The following is a 15318-nucleotide window of genomic DNA, read 5'->3' on the forward strand; positions in this document are numbered from 1 at the left end:
TCGCGGAATCCAAATTGCATTTCACCGACATTTTCCTCGCATTTCTTGTAAATTCTCTATTTTGGCACTAGGGAGGTATTATTTACTATACCAACACTCATAGAACGGTGTCGTGATGTCAGCTGTACCGTACTCATATATTTGGTTGACTTATGTTGACGTCGAAAGCATGCATATACCGATATTAGAAAGCCATAATTTGAGTAGACCAACAAAAATCTTAGGAGATTCCAATAAGAAGAGGAGTACGACAAGGATGTGTACTATCCCCTCTACTTTTTAATATGTGCTCAGAAGAAATCTTTAAAGAGCCACTATAAGACATCAATGAAGGCATATCAATTAACGGAACACTTGTGAATAATCTCAGATATGCAGACGATGCAATACTCCTTGCGGACTTAAATAGACTTAAATAAAAAAACATACAAATAAGAAAAATATGTTGTCAAAATAAACGTTATTAAACTAAATTGTGTTGTCACATGCTATTAATTAATAAAAAATTAATAAAACGTTTTTTTTGTTTCGATCTATTCAAACTATCTCTGAACTTTGTTAATTTTTTATATTTATTTTATAATTTTTTTAGCTAAACAAGAGGAATCGGCTGTTAAAAGAATAAAACTTGAATACGATGAAATGCGTATGGTTCAAAGAGAATTAGAAGTTTGGGAAATTATAACTAACAAAGAAGGCAGCCAAACTAACGTCGACTCTCAGATGCTTCTCCGAGCAATTCGTCAAGGTGTTCCTAGAGCAAAGAGAGGTGACGTGTGGCAGTTTCTAGCAGAAAAATATGTAGCGAATATTGCTCCTCTTGATACTTCAAAATATCCGAATTACCATATGTCTTATGAGAATTTGTTGAAGCAACTTACATCTTATCAACACGCTATTCTTATAGATTTAGGTAAAGAAATCGAATAATATAATCAAAAACTGGACTATTTGGAAAAACAATTTTGAGTACGGGTGGGTTGGAGTTAATCTTAGAGGATGGAAAATTTTTTACCCCTCCCTTTACCCTGGAGGGGTAAAAAATTTTCCATCCTCTAAGGCCTAAGGAGTCAATAAAAGGGGCTGTTAGAAGACTATCTTTTATTACTCGAGCTTTCAAATGTGTTTACATTGTTTTTCAAGAGCTACAATAAAACATAACTGATAACGGTTAACAAAAATAATGCAAAAATACGATGATAAAAACGAAACAGGCATTATCAATAGCTACGACCACATTTTTGAACCACAGGTAAATTTTTGGTTAGAAAGACACGCATTTTTCCGATATTTTTGATTATTTTACTTTCACCCCTAAGCCAGTGTGAGAATCACCCTAACATGTTTTAATTTCAATGGGGGTCAAATTAATAATATATTTTTTAAATTCTTTGCAATATTCTATATGTTAGAAGGGACTCCAACGGAACGTGGCGCGACGCGCTTTGCGAAATAGAAAATGTAACAGAAAAAGATAAACTGAAGACGGGAGTCTAAGTAACGTCCAATAGCATTATTTCCCTCTGAATTTTGTGGTTTCGATTCTTGGAAAAAGAACAAACCCCTTGTTTATGGACTATTGGCGAGGAACCGCAAAGTGGGCGACTCCTGGTGGCAATTTTGAAAAGCATCAACTCGAGGAAAACATTGACTATGTCATTAATTTGTGTACATATTTGCGGTCAGTTTATGTTGTAATTAGCAATGAAAAAAAAAAGCTATTGCAGTGTTCCTCAGTATTCATTCCTATTATAGTATTCCTGTATGTAGTATTGTATTATGTATGTATGTATGTATTGTATTATGTATGTAGTATTCATTCCTCTACGTAATGATGTAAACTAACTAATGCCAAATCACACATTTTCTTAATTTAACGTTTGTATTAAACGTAGTATTTTTTAATCTTTAACCTTTAACTACCCGCGCATCAAGTTATAACATAACTACACGCGTGGCGTACTTTGTACGCCACAAGAAAATACACTTAAAAACAGCGGATTTGTTTAATTTTTTTTGAAAAAATACACTTAGTTGTTTGTTATAAACCTTATTCGGCATCAGTGAATATTTGGAGTTCCTTTTCAGTAAGCCAATTGGGATTTATAATTGGAATCATGGAATAACTGGATTCTATGATAAATAAAATTACTAATAAAAAATTTTTTTAAATGTGATTTTTTACAGGAGAAAAAGTATTGTTTACAAAGAAAAATATATTTTTTGCCATAATGACTAAAAAACAATTAAAATATGTACTTATATTACGAATTATAGTAATATAATCCTGGGGTATATTGTCCACCACCGGAAACAACAAATAATAAAATGTAAATTACGATCTTTCCAGAACGCCGAATATAACGAAACTTAAACCAAATTGTAAAGCACATTCCAGTGATAGGTTAGAAAAATAAGCAAGGTCAAAAATTAAATTTTTAAATATATTTCCAGTAGAATTCTTATATCTGGCGTACAAAGTACGCCAGCGCGTGTAGTTAAAGGTTAAGCGACTGCAAAATTAAATAAATAAATAAAATGCAATATATATTCTGTACATGGAATGGGGTGTCCCAATAAGAATGGCTCTCGGCTATATCTCAGAAACCGTTTATAGTACAGCTTTGAGAAAAAAATATTTATAACAAAAGTTGCCTCGGGAAATGCCTGGAAATTATTTTCATAATTGTAGTTCCACCGCTAGAGGGCGTAATTGAATAACAAAAATTTAAAAATAAAAATTTTACAAAATTTACCTAATGAAAGGGCACTGGAAATCAAATAATCGTATTCTTTATAAAATTTTGGGCATATTTGATTTCACAAGTTTAACCCGCCATTACACGCGCTATGAGGGAATCCCTCACCATATTTGTTTATAACCAATGAAATTGTGTAAAGTAATACGACAACCTTAAGCACCCAGGAATGCCTTTAGCATGGTTCATGAGAGGGTATGAAAAAGTTATAGAATATTTCAGACGGTCAGTGTGCTGTGTGATAGTTGAAAGAAGAGATATCACTCTTCAAGTGAGGGAATTCCTCACTGCGCGTGCAATCACAGTGAAATCACGTTTCTATTATCTCAAAGAAACTTTGCAGGTTTTTATTTAATATTTAGGTAGGTTTAATTAAAATATTATTGTTTGAATTAGGTTAGGAACAGTGTCACACCGAGGGGGGTTTGGGCGTTAAAATCCCACCCAGAGCATATAGAAATATATATAAAAGAAAGTAGGAAAATGTAACTTGTCTTTCACAAATAATACAAAAAAATTTCGGTGCCCAAGCAAACCCCCCTCTCCCCCAGAGGAAAATTCTAGGTGCGCCACTGGTTAAGAACCCATTTTTAAATTTACCTATTCTAATTGGGAAATAAGCCACAATTTAACTTCAAAAATTGATTTTATTGACGTTTCGAATTCCACCTCGGACGTCGTTATCAAAATACAAAATATTAATAGTTAATTACATAAATGCCACAAAGAAATAGCTTCAGAACAGTTGTTAATTTTAATTTGTATTTTTAGTAAAATGAATTCGCGTAAAGAACGTTAATTTCTTCAGTGGCCTGCTGAAATTGAAAATTAAGAAAACTTGCTTTTGATTTATATTATTTTTACTTTTGTTTTGTTAAATTAATAAAAAAAAAATGGTTTACGAGACTTTCTATAATATGTGAGTACAAACCATTTTATATTTATACATGTTGACATTCATTCTTCCTCGAAATAAGTCTAATTTATGTAGGTGAGGGCGACGCTCATACGCGTGCAACCACGTCACAATAGAAGACGCGTGTAACGGCGGCTTAAGTCTACCTTTGCAAATAAGAGGTGCGGTGAGTGGGAACCTTCTTATGAAAAAATGGATGTAAGTCCGGTTCTGCTAAATCGAATTTTGCATAATTGGTCTTGTTGAAAACAGCTCTTTTTCATCAATGTAAGTGTCTTATTTTCGAAATAGCCTAATAAGTAATATGCAAGCTAGGAAGCGTTATTTAATTTTTTTAGAAACCTAGTTTTCTTTTAAAAATATTAAATACAAGTATGCATTTTTAATATTGTATTACAAAATTAGACCAAATTAGGAACATAATACCGAAAACCACATGTCGATACCTTTTTTCTATCTCGAGATATCTTAAGAAATGTGTAAATTTTAAACATAACTGTTACTGTCACCGGTAAACGAGGTTAAGGAAAAGTGGTGTGCTATGAAAAAAAAACAAATAAACATTTTCCAGATGTAAATGTATATAATTAATTAAAACAACAATAAGACAAACAACACCATAAAATATAACAAAGAAATAAAATCATCTACTTACTTAGTGACGACCTAAATATTCAAATTGTTGCCAAAACATTTTCGATTTTGCTCTTTCGCATTTGCTCTTTCAAGAATAGATTGAACAGCAGTCTTAATTTCTGCTTTCGCAATGCTTTGAATGGCGCTTCGTATTCTCTAGATTCTGGATCATGTTTTCTCGCGTAGTGAGCCTAGGGCAAAAAGAAGGTCTTTAATCCGTCCCCATAAATAAAAGTCTAAAACAGTTAAATATGTTGCTATTCAATCTACTCTTAAAAGAGTAAATGCTTGCATCTAAAATGATGGGCAACAATTTGAACATTTAGGCAGTCACTAAGACTAAGTAAGTAGTTGCTTTTATTTCTTGGTTATATTTTAGTGTTGTTTGTCTTATCGTTGTTTTAAGTAATTATAGAGGGTGTTTGCGTAACTTGGAACCATATGGGAAACTTTTTTAATTTCAATTTTACGAAAAAAAACTCGTTCTTTATAAAGTGCTCTGCATAGTCTAAAACCTAAGATGCAATCATTAGATATCAAATTTTGTCAACAGTATACGAGGTATGTCAAAAAATATTAATTTCGCTCAAGAGCAAACTACCTTTATATTTCAAAATACCAAAAAATTTTATTATGAAAAGATATTTGTAATTAAAAACCATATTCAAATATACAATAACAGCCTTCTACGTAAAAAAAATTCTGAGATTTTCCTAAATTACCGATTCCGAACATCATTTTTATTTATTAGACATGTAATAACTCTTTTATTAATAATTTTAGGAAAAAAACTTATTCTTCATAAAAATCTGTGCATGGTCTAAACCTCAAGATAAAGCCATCAGTTTTCCAAGTTTGTTAATTTTATACGAGGTGTGTCAAATAATATGAATTTAGAAAGAATATAGAAAGAATTATTTCTAAATTCACATTAATTGACACACCTCGTATACAATTAACAAACTTGGATAACTGACAGTTGCATCTTGAGGTTTAGACCATGCACAGATTTTTATGAAGAATAACTTTTTTTTCCTAAAATTATTAATAAAAGATTTATTACACAGGTCTAATAAATAAAAATGATGTTCGGAATCAGTAATTTAGGAAAATCTCAGAAATTTTTTTTTACGTAGAACGCTGTTATTACATATTTGAATATGGTTTTTAATTACAAATAACTTTTCATAATAAAATTTTTTGATATTTTGAAATATAAAGGTAGTTTGCTCTTGAGCGAAATTAATATTTTTTGACATACCTCGTATATTGTTGACAAAATTTGATATCTGATGATTGCATCTTAGGTTTTAGACTATGCAGAGCACTTTATAAAGAATGACTTTTTTTCGTAAAATTGATATTAAAAAGTTTCCCATATGGTTCCAAGTTACGCAGACACCCTGTATACGTTTACATCTAGAAAATGTTTATTTATTTTTTCCATAGCACACTACTTTTCCTTAACCTCGCTTACCGGTGACAGTAACATTGATGTTTAAAATTTACACATTTCTTAAGATATCTCGAGATAGAAAAAGGGATCGACATGCGGTTTTCGGTATTATGTTGCTAATTTGGTCTAATTTTGTAAAACAGGATTAAAAATGCATACTTATATTTAATATTTTCCAAAGAAAACTAGATTTCTGAAAATAATTAAATAATGCCTCCTAGCTTGCATATTACTTATTAGGCTACTTCGAAAATAAGACACTTACATTGACGAAAAAGAGCTGCTTTCAACAAGACCAAGTATGCAAAATTCGATTTAGCAGAACCGGACTTACAGCCATTTTTTCATAAGAAGGTTCCCACTCACCTCCACCTCTTACTTGCAAAGGTAGACTTAAACTTTTGAAATCAAATATGTGCAGAATTTTGTGAAGAATACGATGATTGGATTTCCAGTGCCCTATCATTAGGTAAATTTTGTAAAATTTTGATTTTTTAATTTTTGATATTCAATTACGCCCTCTAGCGGTGGACCTACAATCATGAAAATAATTTCCAGGCTTTTCTCGAGGCAACTTTTGTTATAAATATTTTTCTCAAAGCTGTAATATAAACGGTGCATGAGATATGGCCGAGAGCCATTCTTATTGGGACACCCGGTACAAATGTACATTGTTATACAAAATATTCCCACCACCTCATAATTTCCAAAACACAATTTTTATAAAATAAATTCACCTACTTAGTTTGCAGTTTTTATTTATTTAAAAATTGTTATTTGTTAGAGTAAAATAAATGGTAGTGTACCTATTAACTAAATTAAAAACAAAATTAGAAATTTTAAGATAGATTAATAATTTTTAAAACGCTGTTTGATTATCGGGGGCCAGATTTTTTATGAAAAAAAGGTAAAAACAAATCAGTAGTTAGCATCAGATTTTAATGAATGCATACAGATGAAACATAATTTTGAGTCGTCTTTAACTTATAAGATGTCTTAGTGGCAAAACTTAGTGGTTACTTTGGCAAAACACTCGTGTAAATGATTTTAATTTAACGTTTTAAAACTGTGAGATCAAATGACAAAATGAATTGTTTTCCTCGAGTTATCGTCCATCTTTGAAATTTTGAGCGCTTTCTGTCGGAATTTAATTTTACGAATTTATGGCCGAGCGGAGTGTCTTGGGCCCTTCAATTATTTGTCGGTAAATGAACACGTTTAAAAGGAGTTTGGTAACCGATCAGACCCCCCAGCAAACAGACCGACGTGTTAATTATTACGTGAATTTTGGGTACATTTGTCACCAATATACGTAAATTGCTTACGTGAATTTAACGTGAAAATTTGGTTGGAATGTCACATTGAAAATACGTCTTTAAATTACGTGAATAACTCGTCTTCAATAGACGTGTTATTTACCTTAAATAGAAATAAAATGTTTCGGGAAATTCACGTTGCAAATACGTGTTGATTAACGTATCTTTTAATGTATATAATTAGTATTCACGTGAAAGATACGTCCTCCGTTCACGTCAATAATTCGACCTTAATTAACTTATGAATCACGTAATTATTATCATCATATGATATAAATAAAACAAGCATAATATAAAGTATTAACAATGTATTTATTTAGAAAAATTTAGAGACTTTAAAAAATTTGTCTTGTATAATTATTATTATTATTATATAAAATAATGAACCAAAAATGGTACCGACCTAAAGACACATTAAAAAATTTGCCAACAGCCAACACAAAACACAACACAGGTCACTTTTTATTTCGACGACACTTTCTTGTTTTTTCTAATTGCATCATCGGCACTTCAACCCTCGAGCAGTGAGGTAAACGTTAATACGAAAGACATTATTATAAATAAACCCGCTTAAAATAAAACGAGGGAAATAAAGCTCTTCACGTTTCACTTTTTGTTGTGAGAAGCTGATATTAGATAGAGGTTATGATTATCGATTATAAAAATCGATTATTTTTAAATTCCAGTTAAACTATTCTAATTACTTTAAATTAGTATTACGTATTTTCTTATTGTTTTTAAATTTCTTCTACTATTAACTAATTAGTCTTACTAAAAATCTATTTCAATACCAGAATAATATAAAAAAAAGAATCCTGTCGAAACGTGTCTATTATTCGATAAATCGATTAATTTAGTTTTCGAACCAACTATGTTAGTCACGTACCGTGGTCACGTGATAGTATTTAAAGGAGGAGAAAGGCTTGGTAGTACGTCATCACCGCGCGCGATTTGAAAATTAGACTCAACATCATTATTTTAGCTCCTTGTGATATTTTTAAAGAAAAAAAATAGCAAAAATAGCTTCAGACCAAGGATTTATTGAAATAGTTATGCTAAATGATTTTAAAAGCGAAATCATCAATTTTTTGTTTAAATATTGGTATTATTTACATTACTTTTACGTGAAATACATCTAATTTTTCGACGTCCATAAAATACAGTGAGTAAAATTCAAGCGATACGTATTTAACCAACACCGTTGTAAAATTTTGTTTTCCAAAATATTTTTCAAAATTTAACCAAAGGAAGTTATTTCTGTTTCGTGATAATTACGTGAAATAAACGTACCTTTGCGATGTAACCGACATTAACACCTACTATACAAAACATGTACTATATTCGTCATTATGATTTTATATTATTCTAATGTAAAACATGTATAAAGAAAGCACTAATATATAGGTGAATGATTTGGCACTGAAATACGTTTTTTTCCCGTCATAAATCACCGAGTTACGTATTCGTTGAAATTTGCCGTAAATTTAACGTAATCATCACGTAACTGGGCTTAAACCTGTTTGCTGGGCCGTGACCCGTTCAGCTCGGCTCGAAACTAGTACTATCAGTGCCGTGGTAATTTTACTATGTAGTGGTCGTTGTGTTATGATTTTTATCGTTGTATGAATTAACCAACTTAATAAAATTTCTACCGCCCACACTAGTGGTGTACCCTCCATACTTTAGGTTATACCGATTTTATCAAAAAGTAAATATTTCTTGACACCCCATTAAAATGGGAGGCCAACTGTGTTCTCTTTCATTTTCATTATTATAGGGTGTTTGGTAAAGAATGGGCCATAGCTTAACCTTAGATTTCTGAGATTAAAATAGGTCGATTTAAGCTAAATTACCTTAGTATAAAAGTTGATAATACCCGAAATACAGGGTGTCAAAAATAAACTTTTATTTTATTTATTTTTGAATATTTCCTGACAGGCACGGGACAACAACACGAAATTTGGTAAGTGGTGCTGGTACTTTATACCCTACTAAATTATTTTAAACAAATGTTTCTGGCTGCTACCAGAGGCGTACTACGGGGGAACATGAATGATTGACCCTTCCCAAATTCTACGCTACTGGCAGAATTTCTATTTTAGTGCAATATTTTTATTCTCCAATACTTATATGTAAATAACATACTCTTTATTCGTAACGATAAAGCCATTAGTTTTCGAGATATTTGAAGCTAAAACGAAGGGGCATAATACATTAATCAAAATAAGTGTACCTTTTCATTTTTAACTTCAAATATCTTGAAACCTAATGACTTTATCGTTACGAATGAAGAATATATTATTTACATAGAAAGTATTGGAGAATCTAAAAATTATAATAAAATAGCACTTTCATCAGTGGTGTAGAATTTAGGAAGGGTCAACCAGTCACTTTCCCCTGTCGAACGCCTCTGGTATTAACCAGAAACGATTATTTAACATAATTTAGTAGGGTGTAGACTACCTACTGTATCATAAGAATATATCAGATAATTTTATAGTACCGGGCACACATAGTTTTTAAAGTTTTAAATAAAGAATAAATTATTTAAAAAAAAAGAATACTTTAAAATAATTAAACATATCCGTATCATACTTGGCAGAAACTGTAGGCACTGTAAAGCCTACTGAATTATGTCAAATAATCGTTTCTGGCTACTACCAGAGGCGTACGACAGGGGAAAGTGAATGGTTGACCCTTACCAAATTCTACGCCACTGATGAAACTACTATTTTAGCATAATTTTTAGATTCTCCAATACTTTATATGCAAATAATATACTCTTCAGTAGTAACGATAAAGTCATTACTTTTCGAGATATATGAAGTTAAAAATTAAACGGCACACTTATTTTGATTAATGTATTATGCTCCTTCCTTTTTGACTCCAATATCTTGAAAACTAATGGCTTCATCGTTACAAATGAAGAGTGTGTTATTTACATATAAAGTATTGGAGAATCAAAAAATTGTACTGAAATAGAAATTCCGCCAGTGGCGTAGAATTTGGGAATGGTTAACCATTCATGTTCCCCCGTCGTACGCCTCTGGTTATAGCCAGAAACGTTTGCTTAACATAATTTAGTAGGGTGTATAGTACCAGCACCACTTATAAATTTCGTGTTCTTGTCCCATGGTTGTCAGGATCTATTCAAAAATAAGTAAAATAAAAGTTTAACTTTGACACCCTGTATTTCGGTTATTATCAACTTTGTACTAAGGTAAGTTAGCTTAAATCGACCTATTTTAAGCTAAGGAATCTGAGGTTAAGCTATGGCTCATTCTTTACCAAACACCCTGTATATTTGCAATTTCCTTATTAGTCCAGGGCGCATCTGTTTTGAGATGGACGTTGAGAGGTGACTCAATTTTTTTTGCAGAAATTGCTTGAAAATAACTCAAATAATAATATTTGTGTTATCCTCCCACTCAAAATGGTCCGGAACATTGTTTAAATAATCAAAATGTCAAAATATGAAGGAAAAATTCGATTTTTTTATTGGTTTTTTGATTATAACTTTCAAACTATCCATTTCTGAGAAAAGTTGTACAAACATAAAAGTTGCGTAATTAAATTTCCTACAATACAGAATTAGTTAAACATTTAAAAAAATAGTCACCCTTGTTGAAAAATAGCAATAATTGCGAGAAAAACCGTACAAAAACCAGTATTCGCCTTTTACGTTTTTCACCCATTTATGCTACAATTAGGACCTTCATATTTTAACCAGAAAAACTTTATGCTATATTCAAACAACATTGTAAATTTCATTAAGATCGGTTTACTAAATTTTGCAAAATAAATTTTGCAATCCAGCTTTCACAAAAAAAAATTATTTTTTTAAAATGTTGCAGGGCTGAAAATAAAGCAGATAGCAAGTTGATTTTTTTTTACTTATAGAAGTCTACTTTACCGTTCATTTGCAATTTGCAAAATTAAAATCAATTAATTACCACGGCGTCAGGAAATTTTTTAAATAAACAATAATTTTTGGTGCTACGCGCAAGACAGCGGTGTTCGATTCACACAAGTTGATTTCCACCAAAATTTTTTCCAATATTTATCTAACATTTATTTCCTTACTCTATATTTTGTTATATTTTAATATTTTAATTTCACAAAAATCGAACTAATTTTATTATTTTTTGTGGAATATTGTTTAAACAATTGCATATAATTAAAAATAATAAACTTTTTTTCTCCAAGTTAAAATATATGAACAAACAAAGTTTTTGCTAAAAAAAAGTGTTATTTCAAAGGATAGAGTATGTGTTTTTATTTTGCAATAAACAAATTTATTTATTTATTTATATCGAAATGTAATAAAAATTAAAATGTATCAATCATTATCAAAGGTCATTGGAATGCCCAATCAAAGCAAACTATCCGCTGTCCTGCGCGTAGCACCAATAATTAATGTTTATTTAAACAAATTCGTGACGCCGTGGTAGTTAATCGATTTAAATTTTGCAAATTGCAAATGAAAGGTACAGTACACTTCTATAAGCAAAAAAAAATTAAACTTGCCATCTGCTTTATTTTCAGTCCTGTAACATTTTGAAAAAATGATTTTTTTTGCGAAAGCTGGATTGCAAAAGGTATTTTGCAAAATATATTAAACCAATCTTAATCAAATTTACAGTATTGTTTTACTGTATCATAAACTTTTTCTGGGTGAAATATGAAGGTCGTAAGTGCAGCATACATGGTTGAAAAACGTAAAATGCCAATACTTGATTTTGTATGTTTTTTTCGCAATTATTGCTATTTTGCAACAAGGGTGACTATTTTTTAAATTTTTAACCAATTCTGTATTGTAGTAAATTTAATTACGCAACTTTTATGTTGGTACAACTTTTCCTGAAAATGAATTCTTTTAAAGTTATAATAAAAAAACGAACAAAAAAAATCGAATGTTTCCTTCATTATTTGACATTTGATTATTTAAACAATGTTCCGGACCTTTTTGAGAGGGAGGATAACTCAAATATTATTATTTGAGTTATTTTAAAGCAATTTCTGCAAAAAAGTTTGAGTCGCCTCTCAACGTCCAAATGTACTAATATTTTTACAGATGCGCCCTGGTCTATATGCCGACGTTTAAATTGATAACCTGGTGAAGCGCACCTCATCACACTCTGTTGGAATCCTCTTTTGTTCTTTAAGTTTTTAAATACAGTTTAATAATCTTATTAATTTAAAATTGATTTAAACTTAGAATTTAAGCATTTATTTGAAAAACAACACATGTCCATTTTTCGCAAATTCGACTTTATACAGGGTGATTCATTAAGAATGTCCAATCTCCGAGTTATAGATTCTAGACCTCAAAATATTAAGATTTAACCCAAATCACTTAAATAAAATGTGGCTCGTTACTGAGTTACAGGGTGTTTTACTTAAACATTTAATAACTTTTTTCACCCATTACTTTAAAACTATTTCGCGTATACTTATCATACTTAGCAGAAAATATAGGTACTGGACACCATACGAAATTATGATAAACAAACGTTTCTGCCTACTACCAGAGGCGTACGACAGGGGATAGTGAATGGTTGACCCTTCCCAAATTCTACTCCACTGGCGGAATAGCTATTTTAGCGCAATATTTAGATTCTCCATTACTTTATATGTAAATAATATACTCTTCATTAGTAGCGATAAAGCCATTAGTTTTCGAGATATTTGAAGTTGAAAATGAAACGGTATAGCTATTTTGGTAATGTATTGAGCCCGTTCATTTTTAACTTCAAATATCTCGAAAACTAAGAATGCTATCGTTACGAATGAAGAGTATATTATTTACATAGAAAGTATTGGAGAATCTAAAAATCATGCTAAAATAGCAATTCCATCCGTGGCGTAGATTTTGGGAGGGCTCAACCGTTCATTTTCCCCTGTAGTACGCCTCTGGTAGTAGCGAGAAACGTTTATTTAACATAATTTAGCAGGATACACAGTGCCTACACTTATTGGCAAGTATTATAACGATATGTCAAATACTTCTAAAGTACTGGGTACAAATAAATAATTTTTAAATTGTTAAATCAAATATCCTGCAACTCAATAAGGAGCCACATTTTATTTAAATGATTTGGGAGAAATATTAACTATTTGTAGGTAGTGTACACAATGCAACATTATGTTAAATAAACGTTTCTGACTACTACCAGAGGCGTACGACAGGGAACATTGAATGGTTGACCCTTCCCACATTCTACGCCATTGGCGGAATTACTATTTTAGCGCAATTTTTCGATTCTCCAATACTTCCTATGTAAATGATGTACTCTTTATTCGTAACGGTAAAGTCATTAGTTTTCGAGATATTTGAAGTTAAAAGTGAATGGGAACAATGTATAGCACAAAATTGCTGTGCCGTTTCATTTTCAACTTCAAATATCTCGAAAAATAATGACTTTATCGTTACTAATGAAGAGTACATTATTTACACAGATAGTGTTGAAGAATCCAAATATTGCGCAAAAATAGCAATTCCACAAGTGGCGTAGAATTTGGGAAGGGTCATCCATTCATTATCCCCTGTCGTACGCCTCTGGTAGTATGTAGAAACGTTTGATTATCACAATTTCGTAGGGTGTACAGTACCTACACTTATGCCAAGTATGATAAGGATACGTAAAATAGTTTTAACGTACTGGGTAAAAATATTTAATAAATTTTTAAATAAAACACCCTGTAACTCAGTAACCAGCCATATTTTATTTAAGTGATTTGGGTTAAATCTTAATATTTTGAGGTCTAGAATCTACAACTCTGAGATTGAACATTCTTAATGAATTACCCTGTATATTGTTCTCATAGAATAATAGCTTCTTTATCTACCTGACACATTCAGTTGTTTAAAAATCTCAGATGTCCGGAGAAAACTACGTAGAAAATTTTTATAGTTTTAGAAAAACATCAGATGTCCATGCTGTTTGTTGTAAAAGCAACACTTGTCCCATCTTAAGGCCGATTTTCACGCTACGTCTTATTGTACGCTTTTTTGGATAAGGCAAATCCTATACAATAAAACGTGGCGTGTAAACAGCAAAATTATGTTATTTTTTCTGTTTACACGCCACGTTTTATTGTATTCGCGAACTAAATCGACTATAAGTGGCAGTGCAGTTGCATGAAAATGGCCGACGTAATTGGGATAACGTATTTTGATATAATTAATATTTTTATTGATGTAATTAATTAATATAAATAAATCATTCATTAAATGAACACACCCGACAAGCATTCAATCGACATTGATACATAGATTAAGAGATGAATTGTTTACATTTTCATCCCAATTCCTCTAGTTCCAAATAAGCGGCAGCACCCTCGCTTGAGTTCGCGAATAGGATATGCGATATCCAACAAAACGTGCAATAAGAGGTAGTAGCTTCAAAACCGGCCTTTAGTCAACGGTCATCGTTAAGCGTGAATGATCTTAGCCGTAAATTTATCAGTTGTGTACATTCTGTGTTAGTAATGATGAATGTTTGTTTCTTTTGTATTCGAAATAGTTCAGCATGGTGGAAACTGTTCAACACAATACCTCTATATTTTTAAATATATTTTCCTAAGTTTGTACCTATATTTTCTTCCTTCCAATGAATATAAGAACTGTCACTTAGTAAAAGTAAGATTTTAAATAAATTGAAGCTGGGCAGTTTTTCTTGATTTCCGAAAATTTAAATTTTTGGACCAGTGTGTAATAATAATGCTCAGGTATTTATTAAATATTATATTTAATAAAAGTAAGATTTACAATCTTTACGTTACGACATGTTTTATGTTCTAACCCTCTAACCTATATCTAACTTCATTGTGCGAAGTCACGCCTCTTCTTCTTTACCATGGCCTATTACTACATCTCCCCTTTTTCTCTTTTTTTTTTACAAAACTAATCAAACAAAAAAAACTATGCTAATACAAAATACAATCAGAGTAAACTATACTAATATAAAATATAATCAGAATACTTGGCAGGCTGTATGATAGTACGTGATGGTCTCATGCTCACATCAGTATCACACTCTGAACTGCCAGAACTCTGAGCTTTACTGCAACTAGGTGTATCAATATTGTCATCACTTAAACTCTGAGTTTGCCTAATATCAGGATCAATTTTTGACTTACGCAAGTGATAGCTGTTTCTTCTTAAGATGTTTTTACCATTATCAATTAAATAAGTCCTTGGAGCCTCATGTTTATTTACAATAACAGCTGGAC

The 15318-nt window shown here is 31.2% G+C and overlaps 1 protein-coding gene across 3 annotated transcripts in view; it reads left to right on the forward strand.

Annotated features, from left to right (window-relative positions):
* Positions 1-15318, forward strand: part of LOC114330762 (TBC1 domain family member 1) — a 537565-nt gene that overhangs the window by 495457 nt on the left and 26790 nt on the right. For all 3 annotated transcript variants that reach the window (XM_050648467.1, XM_028280173.2, XM_028280172.2), the window contains one exon: positions 593-913. In XM_050648467.1, the coding sequence (XP_050504424.1) occupies positions 593-913 (321 nt within the window). The remainder of the gene's footprint in view (positions 1-592; positions 914-15318) is intronic.

The sequence above is a fragment of the Diabrotica virgifera genome, chromosome 4 (assembly GCF_917563875.1).
Source record: "Diabrotica virgifera virgifera chromosome 4, PGI_DIABVI_V3a".
Taxonomy (NCBI): Eukaryota; Metazoa; Arthropoda; class Insecta; order Coleoptera; family Chrysomelidae; genus Diabrotica; species Diabrotica virgifera.